The following is a 24,788-nucleotide window of genomic DNA, read 5'->3' on the forward strand; positions in this document are numbered from 1 at the left end:
CACAAGGAAACAATACTGAAAGGGCAAGAGACACAGTCCAAACACAATCCACAACTAAAATGCCAAAAGAACAAGTCATCCCACATAGCAGACGGGTCTTGCCTGGATCTGGTGTCAAGCCGGCACTGCTGGCTGACTTCTGGCATGGTAAGATGGCACTGTTTATGTGATGGCATGCCACATTTGGCCTGATTGGGTGAATGTGACATGTTGTATAGAGCACTTTGAGTAATATGGGTGAGTAAAAAAGTGCTGTATAAGAATCAGTCCATTCACTGTCTGAACAGAGTTTCGTCATGTTACTTTTGCACTATTATGTTCCAGCACATGTTGTTATTACATGGCTTACATGGCTAAGGTACACATTAGGCTGACATCTGGGGCCAGAGCTGAAACTGTTCTGGGCCAGCACAGGGCCAGCAGTGTGTCTGCAACTGGCCTTGTGCTGGCTCATGTGTGGGCCACCTCTGGTAAACCAGATCTGGGCCACCATAGGGCCGTCATTCTTTGCGGTACGCAGGCCATGTGTAAGCACATTGTGTGGGACAGATCCAGGCCATACCAATTTTGCTATGTGGGAGGAATTATGTAAAAATAGAAACATCATAAAAATGAAAATGAACATAAAGTAAAATGTACTGAAAAGAACATCAGTATGGCCATCATTATTTGCTTGGAAAGTCTAAAGTTCCATGGCTTTGAACAGCCAGAGAACGCAATGCCCAGCTTAGAATGACTAAAAGTAACTTCTTTTAACATTCTGTCATTCTGCTTCTATATCAAAAATCCACTAAAAATAGTCATTTGAAAAAAAATATTCGCCACTTTTCATCAGTTTGGGTTCCTCTGTTTATAGCAATTTTTAGAAAAGAACCCAATACCTTTGTCACTATACAGTTGTACAGTGAGATACAGAGCATCTCCTACTCATTGCAAACATGCTGGGAGGGTGGCTCTATCCGCCTTAGTGCAGCTGCTGTACCATACTGTGATGCAGTAAGTTAGTAGGCTCTCAATGGGCGAGTGGTGGAAGGGTGAGCTGTAGTCCACAAAGAGCATTCTGGCGTAGCTCTGCCGCTGTTCTAGGTGACTCAGCACCGAGTGGAGGGTGATGGCATCTTCTGTGAATCTGTTTGCACGGTATGCAAACTGGTGGGGGTCGAATTCTGGGGGGAGGTAATCCTTGGTGTGCTGAAGGACTAGTTTCATGATTACCGGTGTGAGGGCCACAGGGCAATAATAGTTCAGGCTGGTGATGGGAGACTTCTTTGGTACTAGGATGATTGTGGCTGATTTTAGACAGGATGGGATGGCTGCTTCATCCAGTGAGAGGTTGAAGATTCTGGTGGAGATGAGGGTGAGCTGGTGGGCACATGGTCTTAGCACTTTACCACGTATTCCGTCTGGACGCCTTCCTGGGGTTCACTGCTAGGAACACTCATCTGACATCGTGCTCCGTTACAGTGAATGGAGCGGTGCAGGAACCAGGTGAGGATGAGGATGGGAGCAGGGCTGAGGCAGATGAATGCTGCTGTTGTGGTGTTTCAAAGCGGGCAAAGAAGCTGTTTATGTCCTCTGCTAGCTGCACACTCAGGTTTTCTGTTTTCACAGTTCTGCCTCTGTGGTTTATGATGTCTATTATTCCATGCCATGTGTTGTTGCTGGACAGGTGGGACCCCTTTTCAGGTCAGCTCGAGCAGACCTGTACAGAGCTCTGTCAACAGACCTACAGGGAGTGCAGAATTATTAGGCAAGTTGTATTTTTGAGGAATAATTTTATTATTGAACAACAACCATGTTCTCAATGAACCCAAAAGACTCATTAATATCAAAGCTGAATGTTTTTGGAAGTAGTTTTTTTTTTAGTTTTTTTTTTTAGTTATTTTAGGGGGATATCTGTGTGTGCAGGTGACTATTACTGTGCATAATTATTAGGCAACTTCACAAAAAACAAATATATACCCATTTCAATTATTTATTTTTACCAGTGAAACCAATATAACATCTCCACATTCACAAATATACATCTCAGAATCAGAATCGTGTTTATTGGCCAAGTACAGTGGGGCAAAAAAGTATTTAGTCAGCCACCGATTGTGCAAGTTCCCCCACCTAAAATGATGACAGAGGTCAGTAATTTGCACCAGAGGTACACTTCAACTGTGAGAGACAGAATGTGAAAAAAAAAGCCATGAATCCACATGGTAGGATTTGTAAAGAATTTTTTCGTAAATCAGGGTGGAAAATAAGTATTTGGTCAATAACAAAAATACAACTCAATACTTTGTAACATAACCTTTGTTGGCAATAACAGAGGTCAAACGTTTACTATAGGTCTTTACCAGGTTTGCACACACAGTAGCTGGTATTTTGGCCCATTCCTCCATGCAGATCTTCTCGAGAGCAGTGATGTTTTGGGGCTGTCGCCGAGCAACACAGACTTTCAACTCCCGCCACAGATTTTCTATGGGGTTGAGGTCTGGAGACTGGCTAGGCCACTCCAGGACTTTCAAATGCTTCTTACGGAGCCACTCCTTTGTTGCCCGGGCGGTGTGTTTTGGATCATTGTCATGTTGGAAGACCCAGCCTCGTTTCATCTTCAAAGTTCTCACTGATGGAAGGAGGTTTTGGCTCAAAATCTCACGATACATGGCCCCATTCATTCTGTCCTTAACACGGATCAGTCGTCCTGTCCCCTTGGCAGAAAAACAGCCCCATAGCATGATGTTTCCACCCCCATGCTTCACAGTAGGTATGGTGTTCTTGGGATGCAACTCAGTATTCTTCTTCCTCCAAAGACGACGAGTTGAGTTTATACCAAAAAGTTCTACTTTGGTTTCATCTGACCACATGACATTCTCCCAATCCTCTGCTGTATCATCCATGTGCTCTCTGGCAAACTTCAGACGGGCCTGGACATGCACTGGCTTCAGCAGCGGAACACGTCTGGCACTGCGGGATTTGATTCCCTGCCGTTGTAGTGTGTTACTGATGGTGACCTTTGTTACTTTGGTCCCAGCTCTCTGCAGGTCATTCACCAGGTCCCCCCGTGTGGTTCTGGGATCTTTGCTCACCGTTCCCATGATCATTTTGACCCCACGGGATGAGATCTTGCGTGGAGCCCCAGATCGAGGGAGATTATCAGTGGTCTTGTATGTCTTCCATTTTCTGATGATTGCTCCCACAGTTGATTTTTTCACACCAAGCTGCTTGCCTATTGTAGATTCACTCTTCCCAGTCTGGTGCAGGTCTACAATACTTTTCCTGGTGTCCTTCGAAAGCTCTTTGGTCTTGGCCATGGCGGAGTTTGGAGTCTGACTGTTTGAGGCTGTGGACAGGTGTCTTTTATACAGATGATGAGTTCAAACAGGTGCCATTCATACAGGTAACGAGTGGGGGACAGAAAAGCTTCTTACAGAAGACGTTACAGGTCTGTGAGAGCCAGAGATTTTCCTTGTTTGAGGTGACCAAATACTTATTTTCCACCCTAATTTACAAATAAATTCTTTACAAATCCTACCATGTGGATTCATGGATTTTTTTTTCACATTCTGTCTCTCACAGTTGAAGTGTACCTCTGGTGCAAATTACTGACCTCTGTCATCATTTTAAGTGGGGGAACTTGCACAATCGGTGGCTGACTAAATACTTTTTTGCCCCACTGTATATGTGCAGACACATACAGGGAATTTGGTTCCGGTAGATGGTGGCTCTCAAGCACAGCAATGTAAATCTCACACACACACACACACACACACACACACACACACACACACACACACACACACACACACACACACACACACACACACACACACACACACACAAGTGTCTATATATACACATTACACATACATACACAAAGCTATGTAAACCAACTATAAATAACGAATCTAACCTTATATACATAAAATACAGAAATGAATGAGGTGGAATGAATACTACAAAATGTACATAAGGTGCAGTTGCAGTCTGGCAGTGGGAGCAGTGTGACAGGTCAACTGTTAAGAAGGGAGATGGCGAGGGGAAAGAAACTGTTCCTGTGTCGGGTGGTCCTGGTCTGCAGGCTTCTGTACCATCTGCCAGAGGGCAGCAGATCAAAAAGTCTGTGTGCAGGGTGTGAGGGGTCTGCGATGATTTTCCCTGCCCGTTTCCTGGTTCTTGAGAGGTACAGATCCTGGATGGAGGGCAGGGGGGGCGCTGATGATCCTTTCTGCTGCCCGTACAGTCCGCTGCAGTCTGCTCCTGTCCTGTTTAGTGGCTGCTCCATACCAGACTGTGATGGAGGAGCACAGGACAGACTCAATGACCGCAGTGTAGAACTGGATCAGCAGCTCCTGTGGAAGACTGTACTTCCCCAGTTGTCTCAGGAAGTACATCCTCTGCTGGGTCTTTTTGAGGATGGAGTTGATGTTGGTCTCCCACTTCAGGTCCTGGGAGATGGTTGTACCCAGGAACTTGAAGATCTTCACAGTCGACACAGGGCTGTCTGATATGGTGAGGGGGAGCAGAGTTGAGGGATGTCTCCTGAAGTCCACTGTCATCTCTACAGTCTTAAGAGTGTTCAGCTCCAGATTGTGCTGACTGCACCAGAGTACCAGCCGCTCAACTTCCTGCCGGTATGCAGACTCATCACCATCTTGAATGAGGCCAATGACAGTGGTGTCATCTGCAAACTTTAGGAGTTTGACAGCAGAGTTATTGGAGGTGCAGTCGTTAGTGTAGAGGGAGAACAGTAGTGGTGAGAGGACACATCCTTGAGGGCACCAATACTGAGGGACCGGGTTTCAGAGGTGATCTCCCCCAGCCTCACTTGTTGCTTTCTGTCTGTCAGGAAGCTGGTGATCCACTGACAGGTAGCTGGTGACACGCTGAGCTGGGAGAGTTTGGAGGAAAGAAGTTCAGGCACAATGGTGTTAAAAGCCGAACTAAAGTCCACAAACAGGACCCTGGCATAAGTTCCCGGGCAGTCAAGGTGTTGCAGGATGTAATGCAGCCCCGTGTTCACTGCATCATCCACTGACCTGTTTGCCCGGTAGGCAAACTGCAGAGGGTCCAGCTGGTGGCCTGTAATGTCTTTCAGATGGGCTAACACCAGTCGTTCGAAGGATTTCATGACCACAGACGTCAAGGGAGGGTGGGGCATGGGAGTCTGTCCGTCTCAAACCTGCAATAGAAAGTGTTTAACTCGTTGGCCAGGTCTTTGTTTGCTTCAATAGTGGGTGGGGGGCGTCTGTAGCTGGTGATTTCCTGCAGGCCCCTCCACACTGACGCAGGGTCGTTGGCTGAGAGCCGTTCTTCCAGCTTCTGGGAGTAGATCCTTTTAGCTGCTTTGATCTCCTTGGTCAGTGTGTTCCTGGCTTGCTTGTACAGGGCCCTGTCACCACTTCTGTAAGCGTCCTCCTTGGCCTTGCGAAGATGTTGGAGTTTAGGAGTGAACCATGGTTTATTGTTGTTGTATGTGCAAAAGGTCTTTGTTGGCACACACACGTCTTCACAGAAACTGATGTATGATGTCACAGTGTCCGTGAGCTCATCTAGGTTCTCAGATGCAGCTTCAAAAACAGTCCAATCAGTGGAGTCAAAACAGTCCTGCAGTTCCTGCTTTGCTGCGTTAGTCCACTTCTTCACAGTTTTGACTACAGGCTTGGCACGTTTGAGTTTTTGCCTATAAACTGGAATAAGATGGACCATGCAGTGATCAGAATGTCCCAAAGCTGCCCGGGGCACAGAGCGATAGGCATCTTTTAGAGTGGTGTAGCAGTGATCCAGTATGATGTTGTCCCTGGTGGGGCAGTCTATATGCTGTCTGTATTTAGGGAGTTCGTAGTTTAGGTTTGCTCTGTTAAAATCCCCAAGAATAATTGTAAAGGAATCCGGGAATTTCCTCTCCAGGGTAGTAATCTGGTCAGCCAGCTCGCACAGTGCGTTGTTCGCGTTGGCCTGTGGAGGGATGTAAACTCCGACCAGCATGAAGGAAGAAAACTCCCACGGTGAATAAAAAGGTTTACAGTTGATGAGAAAACTTTCCAAGTGTGGGCTGCAGTGTTTCTGTAACACTGTGACATCAGTACACCAACCTTCATTAATGTAGAAGCAGACTCCACCACCCTTTGTTTTCCCTGAGAGCTCTGTTTCGCGGTCCGCCCGGTGAAGTTGGAAGCCCGGCAGATTTAAGACAGCGTCTGGGACTCGCTCACTGAGCCAGGTTTCAGTGAAGCACAGGGCAGCAGAGCGTGCAAAGTCCTTGTTAGTCCGGTTTAAGAGCAGTAATTCGTCGACTTTGTTTGGAAGAGAGCGGAGATTCGCGAGGTGAATGGAGGGGAGTGCCGTGCGGAATCCTCGCCGACATTCAAAAACAAAACAAAAACAAATCAGCGACCAATATAGCCACCTTTCTTTGCAAGGACACTCAAAAGCCTGCCATCCATGGATTCTGTCAGTGTTTTGATCTGTTCACCATCAACATTGCGTGCAGCAGCAACCACAGCCTCCCAGACACTGTTCAGAGAGGTGTACTGTTTTCCCTCCTTGTAAATCTCACATTTGATGATGGACCACAGGTTCTCAATGGGGTTCAGATCAGGTGAACAAGGTGGCCATGTCATTAGTTTTTCTTCTTTTATACCCTTTCTTGCCAGCCACGCTGTGGAGTACTTGGACGCGTGTGATGGAGCATTGTCCTGCATGAAAATCATGTTTTTCTTGAAGGATGCAGACTTCTTCCTGTACCACTGCTTGAAGAAGGTGTCTTCGAGAAACTGGCAGTAGGACTGGGAGTTGAGCTTGACTCCATCCTCAACCCGAAAAGGCCCCACAAGCTCATCTTTAATGATACCAGCCCAAACCAGTACTCCACCTCCACCTTGCTGGCGTCTGAGTCAGACTGGAGCTATCTGCCCTTTACCAATCCAGCCACGGGCCCATCCATCTGGCCCATCAAGACTCACTCTCATTTCATCAGTCCATAAAACCTTAGAAAAATCAGTCTTGAGATATTTCTTGGCCCAGTCTTGACGTTTCAGCTTGTGTGTCTTGTTCAGTGGTGGTCGTCTTTCAGCCTTTCTTGCACTGAACATAAGTTCCCTGCAATTTCTGAAGAATATTACAGTAAATCTGGCTGAAACTTGGCCCAGATGTACAGCAGGTCTCCCGGAGGAGGGATGTGTTGAAAGTTGTACATCAACTACTCAGGATGATTTTTAATGAATTTCTGAAATTTCCATAATTGTAGTGTATTGGCCGACTGCATTGGATACAAGTACCCATTAATTTCTGAGGAATTCTACAGTAAATCTGGCTGAAACCTGGCACACAGGTACAGTAGGTGTCCCAGAGGGGGGATGTGTTGAAAGTTGGACATCAACTACTCAGGATGATTTTTCATGAATTTTTGAAAATTGACATAATTAAATTGTATTGGCTGACTGCATTGGATACAAGTACCCTTTAATTTCTGAGGAATTCTACAGTAAATCTGGCTGAAACCTGGCACACAGGTACAGTAGGTGTCCCAGAGGGGGGATGTGTTGAAAGTTGTACATCAACTACTCAGGATGATTTTTCATGAATTTTTGAAAATTGACATAATTGTAGTGTATTGGCCGACTGCATTGAATACAAGTACCCTTTAATTTCTGAGGAATTCTACAGTAAATCTGGCTGAAACCTGGCACACAGGTACAGTAGGTGTCCCAGAGGGGGGATGTGTTGAAAGTTGGACATCAACTACTCAGGATGATTTTTCATGAATTTTTGAAAATTGACACAATTGTAGTGTATTGGCTGTAATAGATTGAATAAATGTTTCCATTAATTTCTGAGGAATTCTACAGTAAATCTGGCTGAAACTTGGCACACAGGTACAGTAGGTGTCCCAGAGGGGGGATGTGTTGAAAGTTGGACATCAACTACTCAGGATGATTTTTCATGAATTTTTGAAAATTGACACAATTGTAGTGTATTGGCTGTAATAGATTGAATAAATGTTTCCATTAATTTCTGAGGAATTCTACAGTAAATTTGGATGAAACTTGGCACACAGGTACAGTAGGTGTCCCAGAGGAGGGATGTGTTGAAAGTTGGACATCAACTACTCAGGATGATTTTTAATGAATTTTTGAAAATTGACATAATTCTACTGTATTGGCCAACTGCATTGGATACAAGTACCCTTTAATTTCTGAGGAATTCTACAGTAAATCGGGCTGAAACCTGGCACACAGGTACAGTAGGTGTCCCAGAGGGGGGATGTGTTGAAAGTTGTACATCAACTACTCAGGATGATTTTTCATGAATTTTTGAAAATTGACATAATTAAATTGTATTGGCTGACTGCATTGGATACAAGTACCCTTTAATTTCTGAGGAATTCTACAGTAAATCTGGCTGAAACCTGGCACACAGGTACAGTAGGTGTCCCAGAGGGGGGATGTGTTGAAAGTTGTACATCAACTACTCAGGATGATTTTTAATGAATTTTTGAAAATTGACATAATTCTACTGTATTGGCCAACTGCATTGGATACAAGTACCCTTTAATTTCTGAGGAATTCTACAGTAAATCGGGCTGAAACCTGGCACACAGGTACAGTAGGTGTCCCAGAGGGGGGATGTGTTGAAAGTTGTACATCAACTACTCAGGATGATTTTTAATGAATTTTTGAAAATTGACATAATTCTACTGTATTGGCCAACTGCATTGGATACAAGTACCCTTTAATTTCTGAGGAATTCTACAGTAAATCTGGCTGAAACCTGGCACACAGGTACAGTAGGTGCCCCAGAGGGGGGATGTGTTGAAAGTTGTACATCAACTACTCAGGATGATTTTTAATGAATTTCTGACATTTCCATAATTGTATTGACTGTATCGGGCCGTTACATTGTAATTTGTGCGCGCGGGTATAGGCTTTCAATCGGCACATAAAGCGAAAAGGCGCTACCGTAAAGACTGGTGTAAAAGCGCAAGGAAATTTATGCGGCGGATAGGAGGCGGCTGGCTTGACCGCGGCTCACAAATGACGGCTCACTTTACCGCGGTCATCAGACTGGATGCATGTATGTTGAGCCCCCTTCTCTTCACTCTGCTGACCCACGACTGCACACCATCACACAGCTCCAACCTCTTCATCAAATGTGGTGGGTCACATCAGCAACAACAATGAGACCTACTACAGGAGTGAAGTTAACCATCTGGCCGAGTGGTGCAGCAACAACAACCTGTCCCTTCAGGAGAACTCGCACCCTGCACATCCCACTAACCATCAACGGTGCTGCTGTAGAGAGGGTAAGCAGCACTAAGTTCCTGGCTGTGCACATCTCAGAAGATCTTCCTCTGCAAAGTGAGGTGAGCAAGAGCCTCAACCACCATTACGAGCACCTTCTACAGAGGCACCGTTGAGAGTATCCTCACCAGCTGCATCACTGTGCGGTATGGCTCCTGACGGAAAAAGTTACAACGGGTAGTGACAGCAGCGGAGAAGATCGTGGATACTTCTCTTCCCTCCCTCCAGGACATCTACTGCACCCGCCTCATCCGGAAAGCCCTCTGCATTTCAGGTGACTCAACTCATCTGTCCAACTTCTTCAATTTGCTGCCATCAGGAAGGAGACTGAAGAGCCTCCGGGCTAGAACCAGCAGACTGAGACACACGAACTCCAGACCTGCATTGACCTCTTCCCTCTGAACCCCCCCCCCCCCCCAAACATACAAACTCTGAACCACCACCATTTGCACGCCAACTTGCCCACAATCACTACGATTGTGTTGGACACTGCTGTTTAAATAATTGTATAGTATTGTACAGAAGACTTATCTTTATATTGTTTTAGTGCACACTGAGGGCCATGAGAGTATCGCAATTTCAAATTCCTGTGTATGACTGTACATAGGGTCTTTGACAATAAAGCTGACTTTGATTTAGACATGTAGACACGGTCAAGATGACCTGCTGAGTTTCAACTGAGCAGAATGAGGAAGAAACATGATTTATGTAACTTTGAATGTGAAATCCCAGACAGGCTGGTCTGGGATTTCCCCCACACAACCATCTCCTGGGTTTACAGAGAATGGTTGGCAAGTTGGTTGGTTTGTTAGTGTAAACAAATTACTGATGTCAGATAACAACAGCCAGACTGATTCAAGTTCTCATGAAAGCAGTTACCTGGATGGACAGCCAATAAATCTGCAGCAACTGTGTGAAGCCATCATGTCAATATGGATCAGAATCTGATGTTTCCAGTTCCCTGTTGAATCGGTCTTACAATTACAACATCCCCGAAGACACAAGGAGACCTAACCTGTACAATTAGTAAGGTGTAATTAGTGGCAAGTTACTATACATGTTTGAACCTACAGACTTCTAATAGTGCAGCCAAACTTTCCACCATAGTGCAAACTACTCCCTGAAGACGCATCAAGACAAAATATACATTTCCTCATTTATATTTGCTTTATTCAAATTTTCAATTACAAATGCCCAGAGTACAAAAAAACAAATTCATTTATCCCCCCCAACCCCTCCAATACACACAGACACGCACACACAGCTCAAATTCCTCATTTTAACAGATGTACATAAACAAGCATGTAACTGAAATACACACATCAAAAAACATCAATTTTATCTCCAACATTCATGAGCTCTTTCACCCATGCCTTCACATCGCAAACCGCTCTGGTTCTGTAGTTAGCAAAAACAGGCAGAAATATAATTTTACAGACAATTCTTTCTAATCAGATTTTTGTTTTTTTGTTTGTTTTTGTGTCTTTTTTTTTTTTCATAAGCTTTACAGAATATTCACTGATCATTACACCGTATTTGGTAACAGCTCAAGAATAACCATAAGAAAATAAAAACAAAGCTGTTTCAATGTGGACCATAGTTAGCATCATACTTAGCCTAACGATACACTTCAGTAAGATCTAATCACACATTTCGAAATGAAAAAAAAGTTGCAATTTTAAGTCACTCATTATTACCAGACACTAGCTTTAGCAGTGCACGAAATCTCCAACATTCCATTAGAAACCAATGGAAAGGTACAATCTTTCCACCACACACACACACACACACACACACACACACACACACACACACACACACACAAATCCCTCATGTAAAAGGACATAAAATATAGCAACCAGATTCTGGTTGCTTGAAATCCTTGGGGGAAAATATTTTACCTACTGTAAACTGGAGAGTGGGTGTTTAAACTTTGCATGAATACATGTAAAATACACCAATATAAATACGGCTGTAAATCAGGACATTTTTGTGCATTTTGTAAAGATTGAAATAATGAAGAGACTGGATGTTCTTCTCAGAGTTGAGGCTATTCTTTAACAAGTCAACATGCTTTTCCTGAATTGCCCCCATCGTGCTCTTGCGTCAGAATTTTGCAGATGTGAAATGCTTCAAAAGAAAACCCAACAAACAAACAAACAAAAAGCAGCACAAAAAATAAAGTTCATCCAAACAACAAAATAAAATAAAATTTGCATTCGAGGATTTTCTTCTGTAACCTCTCGGTCACTGTGTAAAACACTTGCACCTAGTGGCTAATTTGGCAGACCCTAAAAGAATGCACAACCGTGTATTTTTAATACAGTCCAAAGTGATGTTCTCATTTACATATTTTGCATTTCTGTTGTCAGATAATGTCACCTTGCCTTTTTCATGCCAACTAGCCATTTAGTGCAGACTGTGGGGATTATTGGGAGCGGAGTATTCAAGGCACGCAAGTGCAAGTTTCAGACAAAGTGAACAGAAATGCTGCAGCAACGTACAGTATAATGTGTTCTTTGAACATTAAAGCACGCAAACATATTCTAGCTCCTTTAGCAATAATGAAACAGAGGTTGTACATGAACATATAATAGGGGCACTTTGAGAGGCATCACTACTCTCCAAAAAACTGAGAATTGCAAAAATGGTAAGGAATATCAGGGGGGAAGTTTCCAAAAGTTCCTACACACTTCCAACAGAGAACAGCCAAACCAGGGATGCGAAAAACACGGAAATGTCTCTGCATGACCAGATAGACCAACTGCGAATCACTGCCTGTGTCTAAGTGGTGCCTCTCCATTTAAAAAACATAATTAAAACAAAAACACTGACACAGGAGCTAAATAACTTATTGGAGAAAAAACAAAAACGACACACACTAAAAAAATATTGCAATACATTCATCCACTTTTCTATGCTTCAAATGTGCACCCCAGTGGTGAAAATTAATATGCGACAGTATGAGTCTGGCTTTTGGCCAACGGTATTCCCACTATAATGTCGGGGTTTCCGACATGACTGCTAAATAAAACGCGGGCAATTCCTAAAACAAAAGAATTCAAAAATCATACAAACTATGGCATTTATCTCTTAACGCCCTATTTTCTATTTTGCAACATTAAGTGAGAGGTAGCCTACAGTACCTTGTGCACTGAAAAAAATTAGAAAACTATACATCAATTTACACACGGGCAGGCTTACTCTTTAACGCAAGCTCGACTCTGACATTAACTCACACACGTGATTCCTCAAGCACACGTCAATCAGGTCGGGCGGGGATAAGTCAACAATAACAGCAGCAATATCACCTGTGATCTCTAAAAGCCAAGGTCTCTTTGCACTTCACTATTACAAGGGATGTAATCAGACAAGCTACTGGTAGTGAACTGTGATGGTGTTTCTAATACCTAAAGTGGGAAAAAAATTACATCCTCTCAGCTTGTTTTTCAGCAAGTAATCAAGCCTTTTTTGCTGGCTAATCACGGTAAATTCAGTAGCTCTAAACAAACACAAGTCACTACGGTTTAGTTGCGCTGAATTCACTTAAATTACAAAATAGCTGTTTTGTTTTTTTTTAACATTTTCTTACAGAGGAAAAAAAGCCCTTCATTACATGCTGAAGTTTAAATAAGTGGCTATCTCATCCTGTTTTTTTTCCCTTAGATGACCCAAGACGTTATGTAATTTCTACAGTTTTAAAATCCATTAAAATTCAACAGTTATTGAAGCTAAAAAGAGCCAACAACAGTCTCAGTACACACCGAGCAGGAAGTGCGCACAGAGTGGTAAGTGATTCGAACACAAGTTTCTCTGAATAGCTCAATCCACAGTATAATTGCACTGCACACAGTCTAAGTGAGGAGGCATTAAGGGATTCAGTTATGCCGGCTACTGCTGATGAAGATGGGAAAGGTAAAAAGCAGCGAGAGTCGAGGCGTCAACTGCCAAATCAAGAGTATAGGGTGGAGATGATTTTTAAGTTTGCACATCACGTGTTCAGATTTACCCACTGGCAAGAAATGATGGCTTTTCCAGCTTCCTTTAGCAACTTAGCAAGTTGTGTATTTGTCAGGAGATGAGACACTGGAATATGTGGCATAAATGTCTTGCTTCCATGACTCAAGAGTGCATATTCTGGTTATTTTCCACAATAATTTTTCAATGGACACCCAAATGTACCCAATACTCATACTCTGAACTTTATAATCAGCCTAACCTAACTATTCTAACTATGTTGCGAGTGCTGTGCATCAAAATCAGCCCTGTTTCCATTCTTATATATATATATTTTTTATAATTTCCAAAAATGTTTCATATGTGCACACACAACATGGCTATTTAACAGTCAGCAGTAAAAGCCTTCGGTCACAGATCATTGTTGTGGATGAAATCAGCTTGAACTCTACCCACAGCACTTGGCAGTAACACACCTAAAGCGTTACCTGGGTAGCTCTGCACACCCGAAGATAAAACAAAGAAGATCGACCTTTTACTTGCCAAAACAAATTCCCAGACAGGATCCTTCAAGAGTTGACAATGTGATTTTTCTTCTTTCCCAATCTCGAGGGTGTTTTTTGGTAACTGCACGGTTATGCTCAACACAATGCAATAACCCCAGATGTGAGGTAATGCCAAGCACTGTGGGGGATGTTTCCTTATAGCTGTTCTCTCTTTGCTGTCTCTCTATAGTAACACCCATACAAAGATGTGGATACCCTTCCCATCCCCATTTACATTTAACCAACCAGCTGTGTAAATTAGCATCCACTAAAAAGGAGATCAAAGGCTTTACACTGCTGATGACGTTTGTTAGTTATACCATGAAAGAACACGGTACTCCCTGTGGGACAGAAAAAGCCCTCTGTGTTTCCATCCATTTTGTTCACCTAATGCTAGCTGCCCAGGAGCTCATCCAGGCCAAGAGAGGGCATTTTATCAAAGTCACAGGATTCAAACAAGTCGCTAATTCCCTGGTCGTCTCCCAAACCTAACAGGTAGTCATCTTCTTGGTCCAGAAGAGTAGGCCCAAGGTTTAAGAAAGGACCCAGGGATGAGGGGATCTGGTCTTCTGTCTGCTGCAGGAGACTGGTGTAAGTGGATGAGATGGGTGAAAGAGTTGTGACGGAGACAGCTGAGGAAGAGGAGGGAGGTGGAGCCAGAAAGGGGTTAGGAGAAGTGGTTGTGCAGCTGGGATCTGTGGAAGGAGAAAGAGACAATTTGTTATGACACCAAAACAGCCAAGAGTACCACTGGTCTTCAAAGAAGCTGTACGGCTGTTTTGTTGCACTGGAAGCAAATCTAGTGAGCTCTGGACGTCTCTTCTGGAACCACTTCTAGATCAGCACTGAACACTGAACTCCTTTCTTACCAATCCATTCATACTATTTAAGAACAATGAAACAAAGCATGTGGTTTTCATTCACTTCAGTACAGAAAACTGTTTAAATGTTGCCAATTTCTGTGACTGTAATAGAAATGGGGATTTTTTTTCTCCATGTGTTTAAATGATCATGCTATTTTTTCTTTTACTCAGTCTATGGATATATGATACGCAAAATAAATGGATCAGCTTTTCATTATGAATGACAAAACAAAGTGCTGCGGTACACTACTATCCATCTGAAACCAACCTTGAAGGACTTTGAGGAAAGGAGAGTTCCCATTGATGTCTGTGTTCCCATTTTTTACGGGACTCCTGGGGTCGTTTTCCTCATCCGGGCACAGCAGAACTTCTATGGGACCCTTTGTGCTGGTCAGGTGTATGGATAAACTCTACAGAGAGAGAACAGGTACTCGAATCAGAACAACAATGCACATAAATGTACTACTGATTACCAACATGTGCACACACCAAATGGAGGAGTTTATGCATGTAGCAATGTATCTAAAATATGATCAATTCAGTGCAATGATTTCTCAGACTGACCGAGCCACTCAGAAATCATTGTTGAAGGACAAATTAAAACTAACGGTACCAAATTAAGTTTAAATCTTTTTTTTTTTTTATTCAAAGTTTACACACAGATTTTAAGGGGAAAAAAGTGTCTGTTACATAGGCCAGCCCAATTTCCGTTTCTATTAAATGGTTCGAACATACAGTAGAGTACTGAGGTTCACGTGACTGCCAACCTTGTTGCATTAACCTTTGAGTCATTTTGGAGATATGACCATCATAGTGACAATGTAGGATCAAGTTAATAAGGCACCAGTCACATGGGCTTAGAAACCAGCTAGGGACCATTTGGCAACCACCCACTGTGTGTGTGTGTGTGTGTGTGTGTGTGTGTGTGTGTGTGTGTATTTGGGCGGGGGTTATTCCCCGACCAGTTACGTGGATGCTGGAGGCTGATGGCAGTCGCTGGAAAATGACACCCATTTTCCCCCCACATGACAATACGGGAAAAAAGATGCATTTTGCCCAACCAGAAAACGGTTGCTAGCATATCCCTTCAGTTGCTTATAGTTTCCATGAAAGTGACAGACTTGTCTGTAAACACTGTCCAGCTGCTCTGAGCTGTAATGAAACAGTGACAGTGTGAAAAAGCGTAAATGATGACCACTCGCCTTCAAACTAAAAGTTTACTACTTTTCCAAGATGCTCTACCGCTCAAGATAGTTAGCAAGAGTCTGCAGAGAACCATGGAAAAATACTGGCAGTGGTCAGTAGTACCCTTCAGCCTTCTAATAGGTGCACCTATGGGACGAATTTCAAAATCCTAGGTGACCATCTTCTAAAGTTATCGCATTGACAAAATATTCAGAAAACTTGACCTCCGACCCCTGATCTTGAGGTTGAGGTCACTGAGATTCAAACTCGTCTGAGTTCTCCTGTTATCCATTTACAAACTTGGGGGTCCACATCACCCGCCTGCCCACCTGCGCTGCAGGGTGCTGACAATGCGCCATCAACCTTTTACGGTTGAGGCGTAAAAAAACAGAACTACTGGCAACCGGGAAATCTGCTACCAACTGGTGCAATATAGGAGGTTTTCATGCAGCACCTACTTTCCAACAGATTTCACCCAGCGAAAACCAGAAACCTCCATGAACCACTCCGAACCAATCAGGCAATACACACATTATTGCCTAGCAACCAGTGGTTGTATAAGATCCAATATGGTGGACAAATCTTGAGCAAGATGTGCATGACATCACGTTGAAAAACTTCAATATAGTTACATTTAAAACTGACTGACTTACCCGACTAAGGTCAGAAGTGAACCTAACCAATATGAAGTCTTGTCTATAAAAGAACTCAAGTCATATGCCAAGTGGTCGAAGAAAAAAAAAAAAAAAAAAAAATCAGGCGCGTGTGTTTGTGAGCATGTATACAAACCTCTTCAGGGTCCGGCACTTCTAGTTTGGTGTCTGTGGGCGCTTTGACGACAATAACCGTCTGGTCTCTGAGGCTCCCTTGTTTGATATCTTGGTATGTTACATAAGCATATGTGGAAACAGCCGGGTTAAAGAAATAAAACTGCGTCTGTGTTGATACAGAACAGACTATATGAAATGACCTGCATTCTGTGACATGTTAGAAAAGAGATGTTTGTTCGAGGAGAAGTAAAACACAGCTAGTTGTTCCTGAAGGCAGAGCTCTTAAAGTACTGAAAGCATATTACAGCTTTTTGAGAAGAGACTTTTAGACTAAGAAACAGCCATGTCACCATTCTGTGCCTGTCTAAACCCCCTTTTGGCATCATAAAACAATTAGTGAGACTTAAAGAATTCATAATGACAATTTACAAATGAAAGGCACGAGCACAATTATTTTTGCAACTAGCTGTACTGCATGGTATTTGAAGGAGTTTGAGTGTGCAAAATCTGAGGACACGGGTCCATGAGGAAAAGATCTCAAGCCTCTGCGTCTTTACTGAGCAGTGCACACATGCAAACCATGACTATTAAGTTCGATCACAAGGTAATCCATTTTTTTCCCTGATGATTCTAATAATTGGCTGCAAGCTAATGTTATGCAGAAAATCTTTTTTTATATATGATCTACAGGAACATTAACTTCTGATGATTGTGTGATCTTCTACGCATCCTATGTGTGAACTTGCATTTGTGCCTCTGCAGTCAGTTCTGGATCTCCTCCAGTTTGTCAGAAGTGTTATCATTAAACTTGATTTTTAATTTTAGGGAAGTGGATAACGTTGTAGGGAAGCAACTTTGGTGAGTGGGTTATTGGTGAGTTAACACTGTGCTGGTGTGAGGGACAAAAAAAGAAGTCTGTTTTCAATACACAGAGATGAATCGCCACGATTGATGAAGTCACAGTGAACAGCGCTGAAAAAAACTGAAGAGCGTTTACCATTAGTACCTACTCAGATCAGCAAGATGTGACTCGAGTCTTGTGGCGATACGACTCGTTTTCCATTACAACCAAGTACCAACTGGACGTGTTTGGGGTCGTTATTGCAATGCGGCTAAGCACTACAAAGGTGGACGTCAAGGCAACGTTACACCTGCTGCTCAGTGTGTAGAGTTTCAGACTCAGCAAAGTTGTTTCTGTCCAGCTGTTTTCCTCATTGCTGGGTTTAATAAATGGCGGTTTTGATTTTCGTGAAGGAGACACTCATGACTCACTGAGTGACCCACCAACTAGCCGATCGGTAGTATGCATTCTGTTTACATTACATTTTTAGGTCACTTGGAACACCGGCCTGGTACCAGGTCTCATCACCTAAAGGAAAATCCTGAAAACTGTGGCGAGCCGCCCTGAGTAGGTACTAATGGAAATGGTCCAGTGCCACTCCTCACCTGACACGCTGCCCTCAGGCTTCCAAACTGAACTCCTACACCTGCTGAAAACTAATCAGCTGCAGCTCAGACTTATGAACAACAATCCTCCACATAAAATTTGAGTTAATTTGAAACAGACCTTGACTTTGTGCGCTCTGTGCAAGTTTAAATGAAATCGCAAATTACACAGTTAAAGGGTTATAGCACTATAGGACCTGCTGCCTGGACGTGACCAAGAAAATCACCTTTACTGGGGAATCTCCCAAACTCAAATCAGCAAAGGCTTCTGATGTTTGGCGTTTTTGATCAGATCGCCTGTGACAAACTTATTTGTAATAAAACAGCCACTCCCTACATGAGCTGCAGCATTTAAGAAGCGAATGGCTTCCCTAGTCAAGAGCGATTTCTAACCGACTTCAATCTCATGTCAGAACGTATCAATACTCCGTCAGCTTCCTCCCACTGATCTGAAGAAGCACACTGCTTACAGAGACATTTAAAAATCTATCATCAGGTTGTTTCTGATTCTCCAGTTGTCACTGCTCTTAGTAAAACTGCAGTGGACACTCCTGAAATGAACTTGCTTGGTGTTTGCTCAGAAATCTGCAGTTTTAGTAGATTACAAACAAGACCTTGCAATCCTGTAGTGACTTACTCTGCATCTTTACGAGATTTATGTTGAACTAAAACTTTAGCCACAATCTCAACTAACAAAAGGATATTTCTGGTTGCCTGGCAACTCGCTCATGTGTCTCATATCCAGAGAGCATCTCTGGATGAGTTGTTCGAGCCTCTGCTCTTCATCAGCCAGCGCAGAAACTTCAGCTGTCAGTCTCTGTCTCTGGCTCAGCGCCCCTTCGACCTCCAACAGACTACAGCCCCTGTAAATGAAAGAAAAGCCAGTGCAGAGTGAAATACAGCGGTTTAGAGTCACCTAAGGGTGCTCAATTGCAGCCATTTGGTTTTTAGTTTCAAATATTTGGCACATCAACTTCAACAGTGCAAAAAAGTTCTGATTTCTTTTCAAGTAAACACAGGATTTATGTTTCGGTACGTATGAGCTACCTCTCACTTAAGCACCTTTCCTTCATTACAAAGGTGTGATTACCAGGCTCCACTGACCGCATATCCTGTAAAGAACAAGTGACTTCAAAACATAAAACTGGGGAAACTACCTTCAAAGTATTCTGACCCGATAAATTTCTGTAGTCATTTCCAACTTTAGTGCCTGACAGGGACACGACCTACATCTTAGGCCATGAGAGGAAAATCAACAGAGCTTTAAAATAAAACCATAACAGTACATACAGCTCACAAACATGACTCAAAATCTGTTTAAATGAAAAGCCACCCTAAACTGCAAAGCACAGGTGTCTCGTGCCCAGTTATGAACTTATGAGTTCTGAGTGAGCGAACTACTAAAATGATTCGAGTGTCGGCACTTTTGGGTATCCTCATACAACACATCAGCTGAGGTAAAGAAAGAAGCAAAGATGGAGGAGAAAGAAAAATGCAGAGTCCAAACCAAGCACCTGCATGGCAGAGTGAGGGAGAATAACCACTTACATCCACTGAATGTTGTTCTTGGATTTCTTCTTGATGAGGTGAATGCCTTCTAGTACATTGGTGATATCATACAACCGCCTTTTCTGTACCTGCAAGCGAGGAACACACGTACAGATTTAACGGCGTAACTCATCAGTCGCTAAAACGCTGACCGAAAACAAAGCATCTTCCTCAATTTACCTGTAAGGTTTCAGCAGCAAGGTTGAGGTCCAAAACACCATCGGAAGACTGAGCAAGAAGGTCCACGAACTTCTTTGTTAAGAGGCCCAAAGATGTGTCGTACCGCGTCTTCTCTGGTGGAGACTTGGGTGCTATGGTGGACAAAAAGCAGAAAGAAGGGGAAATTAAGTAATTTAAGCAATTTGAAGGACGGTTTCTAGCCAAGACATGAAAACTCAGTCATTGCTAGATGCAGTTTCACATGAGAGCATATGGCTGAGCGAAACGCAGCTTCATCAATATGTCCGAGAGTCAACAGGAGTCCAAGAGCAGCAGGGGTGTCAGAAGAAGCAGACTACCTGCTGGACGGATGGGTGATCATACTCTGTTTTGTGTTGTGACTCATTCACAAAGACAAAGAGCCAACTTTGAAGTCATTGTTGGAAACAAGCGAGGCATTTTCATACTGGACACATTTACAGTACAAATTGCTCACTAACACTCAATATTGGGAAAACCGAAGACAGTTTTTCCAGGGAAATGCTGAAAGGGAAATGACTCAGCGACAATCGCCGGCGTATTTTTGTGAAGACGAGCTACAAGCCAGTTTGGCAAAAAAGGATCACTTTTTAATTCCTCTGTCGGGTTGCAATTTAAAGCTAAAAGTTTTTTAATTTTAAAGGCTCTGTTCGCACAGTGTCCCATTCCCGTTCTCAGTGGGCAGAGCGGTTTAAGAGCAGAGATCCACACCACGTCACCTGTTGTGACCTCCCACAAGACCACGTATTACACTGCCACGATCACTAGATTCATGTAAAAGAACCAGATCTCTCTCCCCACTTTCTTTTTTAAATTTTCTAAGAATGCAGGCCAAATAAAACACCAAGCTAACAGGAAGTTACTTACTGTGCTTGAATATAGTCTGGAATAGGGCTGCCACGATTTGTCGACTAGTCACGATTACGTCGACTATCAAAATCGTCGACGACTGATTTAATAGTCGACGTGTCGTTTGAAGCTTTGTAAGATCGCAAAAGACGCAGGAATAATAGCAGGATTTAAGAGTGTAATAACGGACTGAAACAGAAGATGGCAGCACAGCATGTACAAGGATGCCAGCTGCCGTTAAACCCCGAAGAAGAAGAAGCAGCTGTGTCCCAGAATTCATAGCGCGGCCCAGCTTAGTTTCCAACAATGGCGGTAGCTAGTTAGTTTTAATATTACTCTTATTATTCTTTCTGGGTCACAAAATAAACGTTTAACATATTTTCAGGCGAGAATGTAGCTGTGTAAACCTCAAATATCGGCTCAGTTTATCAGGACACCACATATTTTCAAAAGCGCTCCGACGTTTTCGGAGACGTCTGTTACCCACTAGCTCGATAGCTAGCCGGGGGCTAAGTCACTAGCGCCGTGAGAACACCGGACTCCCGGCAAATTGTTTTCAAACCCACCGCCGTCTTTCGCGACTCAGGTTAAATATATATGAGTCACTTAGATAAATTAAAAATGTTGTTGTTTGGCTTTTTTTTTTTTTTTTTGTATTTTATTTGTTCCTGAGTAAATCGGTTTGGCTGAGATTAAAGTTATAGTTTTTACACAGCTGAATAAACGTCAAGCAGACAGCTGATTATCAGAAGTGTGAGATGCTGGAGAATATACTCCGGTGTCCTGTTATATTTTAGATAGCAAGGAGTTTATTAAACTTTACCGAAACAATCTGCAAATTTCATTAAAATTGAATAAACTATCATCTTGTCTTTATTTTTAGTTAGCACCTTAAAAGCTTAAAGCTGTAAGCTAATGATAGTTATATAAGAGCAGATGCTGCTGGTGCAATAAGCTGTAGTTTTACGTCCAGTGATGGTTGCTGCATTTTATTTTTGAAGGACTTTTTGTTTATTTTGGATGATGATGATGATCTGATTAGTCGACTAATCGCATAAATAATCGGTGACTAGTCGACTATCAAAATAATCGTTTGTGGCAGCCCTAGTCTGGAAGCAACACGCTTCATAGGAAACACTTCCCTGCTTTTCTTTAATATGTTGAGAGAGTTCCCCATTTCAGCTCCATAGTTTAGATACACAATACTACTGTTTATATATTGATGAAACAGATTAATCAACACCACTAATATAGTGATATAACACTGGAGAGATTTTTCTTCATGGAAAGCTGAGTGAACCACTCGGAGAGAACCAAGGACCTTACCTTCATGATGATGTTTAGCTCAGGGGAAAAAATAAAACTCATTTTATTGGAATAACCATTAAAAAAACAAAAAAAAACAAAAACCAAACAGCTGTATCTACACTGTTCCCATCTGTGCTGCTCGGCAGGAGCGTGGACACGATGAAGTTGAAACAATCTGCAGTGAAATGAACAAACAAGATGACAGAGGGCTCTTAAGAGCCACCTTCTTACTTCTGGGTGTCTTCAGCCGTGCCCCATTTGATGCCGCGGCTCCTCCTCTACCTCTTGGAGTTTTGGCTGGTTCTGTCTGGTACTGGTGGTCCGAATCATCGAGCGCCAATCGCCTTTTTGCCTAGGAGAGAGCAGAAGGGATAGTTAAGGGTGGATGTGGTTATTTGGCAGTCACTTCCAAAGCCTTTCCATAAGCCTAGTCTCTCTAAAACACAGTATAGGACCAAAGAAGAGTTTCATAGAGTGACTGCTAGTTTCAGGCTGCTTTTAGTCACCAAATGTGATTGTTCTCCGTCGACTACTTCAGTATTCCTGAGGTTTTCGCAGCAAGGACAGCAACATCAAATCTGAATTGAAAGAAGTTTTGTCAGCCACAGAGATTCCATTTTTTCAAATTTATTGGAAAGGGCAAGCCCAAATAGCTCAAGAGTGAGTCACGTCGACGATTTGAACGTCCCACCACACACCAACGCCAATCCCAATAAATAATCGACCGTATAACTCCACCCAGCCAAATAATTAATGGAAGCATCAAGTAGTTCTGCTCAGTCCAAAACTTAATTCTCAAATCCAGACAAAAATGTCTGATGTCCAATTACCCACCACGAGTCAGTTTAAGCGTATGATTCAGCAATTTATGGCTCCAACACAAGCTTTTATTTAGCTTCATATGCATCTACATTGTCCCCAGATTCATCTGTACCATTCACCATGTTTAAGCCCATTTATGGCATGTGTTGAACATTGGATTTGGTAATGCAGATGTTAAACTTCTTACCATAAACATACCCCATGTCTTGTTTCTTAAAGCACAAAAATACAATAATAATTTTTTTTAATCAAATAACCCATCTCAATTATAGCCCAATGAACATGAATCTGTGCTTTTGCAAGAATCCATCCTGTTTTAGTGTCTTTGAGTAGGACAGCGTGCCACCAGCTTGCTGGTCTGCATTTCCCTCTAAAACTCATGCACAGCAGAAGCCACTTTCCCCTGAAATGGAAAACATATTATAATTTTTAAACCCATACTTACTACTTCATCTTTTGCATAACCCCAGACTGAGAAAGAAAGAAATATGTCCTCTGTTGACAGTCAAAGTGTCAGCCATTTTATATCAGCAAGCAGCTCCCCTCACCCCAAAGCCTTCTCATGGCTCACAGCCTGATATGTGCAGACTGGTTGAGTTCATAAAAGATGAATAACCAGGAGGAGAAAGAAAAGAAAACAACACCCTGAATGCAGCTTTAACTGTTTTGTGTGGTTTGTGCATGTTGAGAATACAGGAAACGTAGAATCAGCACTAAAGCAACAAACTCGGGTTTCACTTTACTTGACATGAAAGGCACCACAGCGTTACTTCAGTTACAAAAGAGTGGCATGACACAGTTGTGCCGAATTAAAAGAATAAGGTCAAACTCGACAACGACTAACGTTGCTCTCTAATAACCAATAGTGCTACTAGCTCTGATAGCTAACGCATATTTTCAAAGCTTTACCCAAGTTGGCTTGCATCTTCACAGACGACTGGGAGAAAATCTATCGAGCAGATCCCAGACTGAATTGTAGCGATATCTGCGTATAACATCATGCCTTTATAAGTTCCACTAATCATGTAGCGTTAAAACGCTAAAAACAAACATATAGCTTACCAAGAACCGGCCAGGGAAACCATCCCCCAACCCCCCAAATTAAGACACCAACAGCAGCCACTAGGCCAGCGCTAACGTTAGTCATCTCTTACCAATATTTCCATCTGGCTGCAAAGGTGAAGCGGACTCAAAAGCACCATGAAGTCTGCTAACACTCTATTAGATGACAGGTCTGCATTCCAGTTAACGCTAAACTCACTTAAACTTGTCACTGGCGTCCCCACAGCAAACGAAAACACTTAACCAGCTCACTTGGGTAACTTAGCTAGCGGTAGTTAGTTAGCCACCTCGCTAGGTTGAGTCGAGGGAATGCCCTGGCTAAATAGCTAACATTAGCTGCCCTGAACAACAAGCTCGGCTAGGTTAGCAAGCTAACATTGTGTCGCTGAGCGTAGCAAAGCTAAATGTATAAGCAAGCTGTGTGGATTATTACCGGCGGTCTTCCCAGAGCGGGTCGTTGTCCTGCTGCGTTTGCTGCAGCTTGTTGTGGAGTTGTGTAAATGTTGTTAATCTGAGGCTCGGATAAACACACATTTGATGTCTGTGTAATGTTGCAAGGCGGTGGTGTGGTTATTATTTGGATATACGTAGCGTTTGATTGACCGGGGTTCAAACGATCCGAGAGAGCTGTTAAAATTATATTATTATCCAGAGAAGAGCCTCCAACCCCTGCTAAAATCACTTTTTCCTGAGCCGAGGAGGTCCCTCTTCTCATCTTGCGTATTCAGGGTAACCCCTTTCTTATCTCGGAACTTTCGAGCTCGTATAGCTGCTAATCCGCCGCAATGGTTACAAAAATAATCAGACCAAAGTAAAGACGAGTGTCTGAACTATCGATTTCTGAAAAGTATTTTTCCTTCAGAAAGTGCATTTAGGCAGATGCAACGGATTAAAAAGTAGCGCAACTCTCGTTTCCCCCGTCTAGAAATGGCTTCAGGAAACGGCCTG

General features: G+C 42.9%; 1 protein-coding gene across 1 annotated transcript; it reads right to left on the reverse strand.

Annotated features, from left to right (window-relative positions):
- Positions 1 to 14,182: 14,182 nt before the first annotated feature.
- On the reverse strand, positions 14,183 to 24,555 carry LOC146622557 (transcription factor E2F3-like). Its single transcript, XM_085365230.1, has 8 exons — positions 24,274 to 24,555; positions 22,188 to 22,308; positions 19,782 to 19,912; positions 19,602 to 19,690; positions 18,758 to 18,916; positions 16,627 to 16,738; positions 14,921 to 15,062; positions 14,183 to 14,484 (listed from the first exon to the last, which is right to left on the reverse strand). Exons 1-8 carry the CDS (start codon positions 24,553 to 24,555, stop codon positions 14,183 to 14,185), a joined length of 1,338 nt encoding a protein of 445 aa, XP_085221356.1.
- Positions 24,556 to 24,788: the final 233 nt, after the last annotated feature.

Source organism: Diplotaxodon limnothrissa, linkage group LG11 (genome assembly GCF_057381915.1).
Source record: "Diplotaxodon limnothrissa isolate DT_005_m linkage group LG11, D_limnothrissa_male_GT1.1, whole genome shotgun sequence".
NCBI lineage: Eukaryota > Metazoa > Chordata > Actinopteri > Cichliformes > Cichlidae > Diplotaxodon > Diplotaxodon limnothrissa.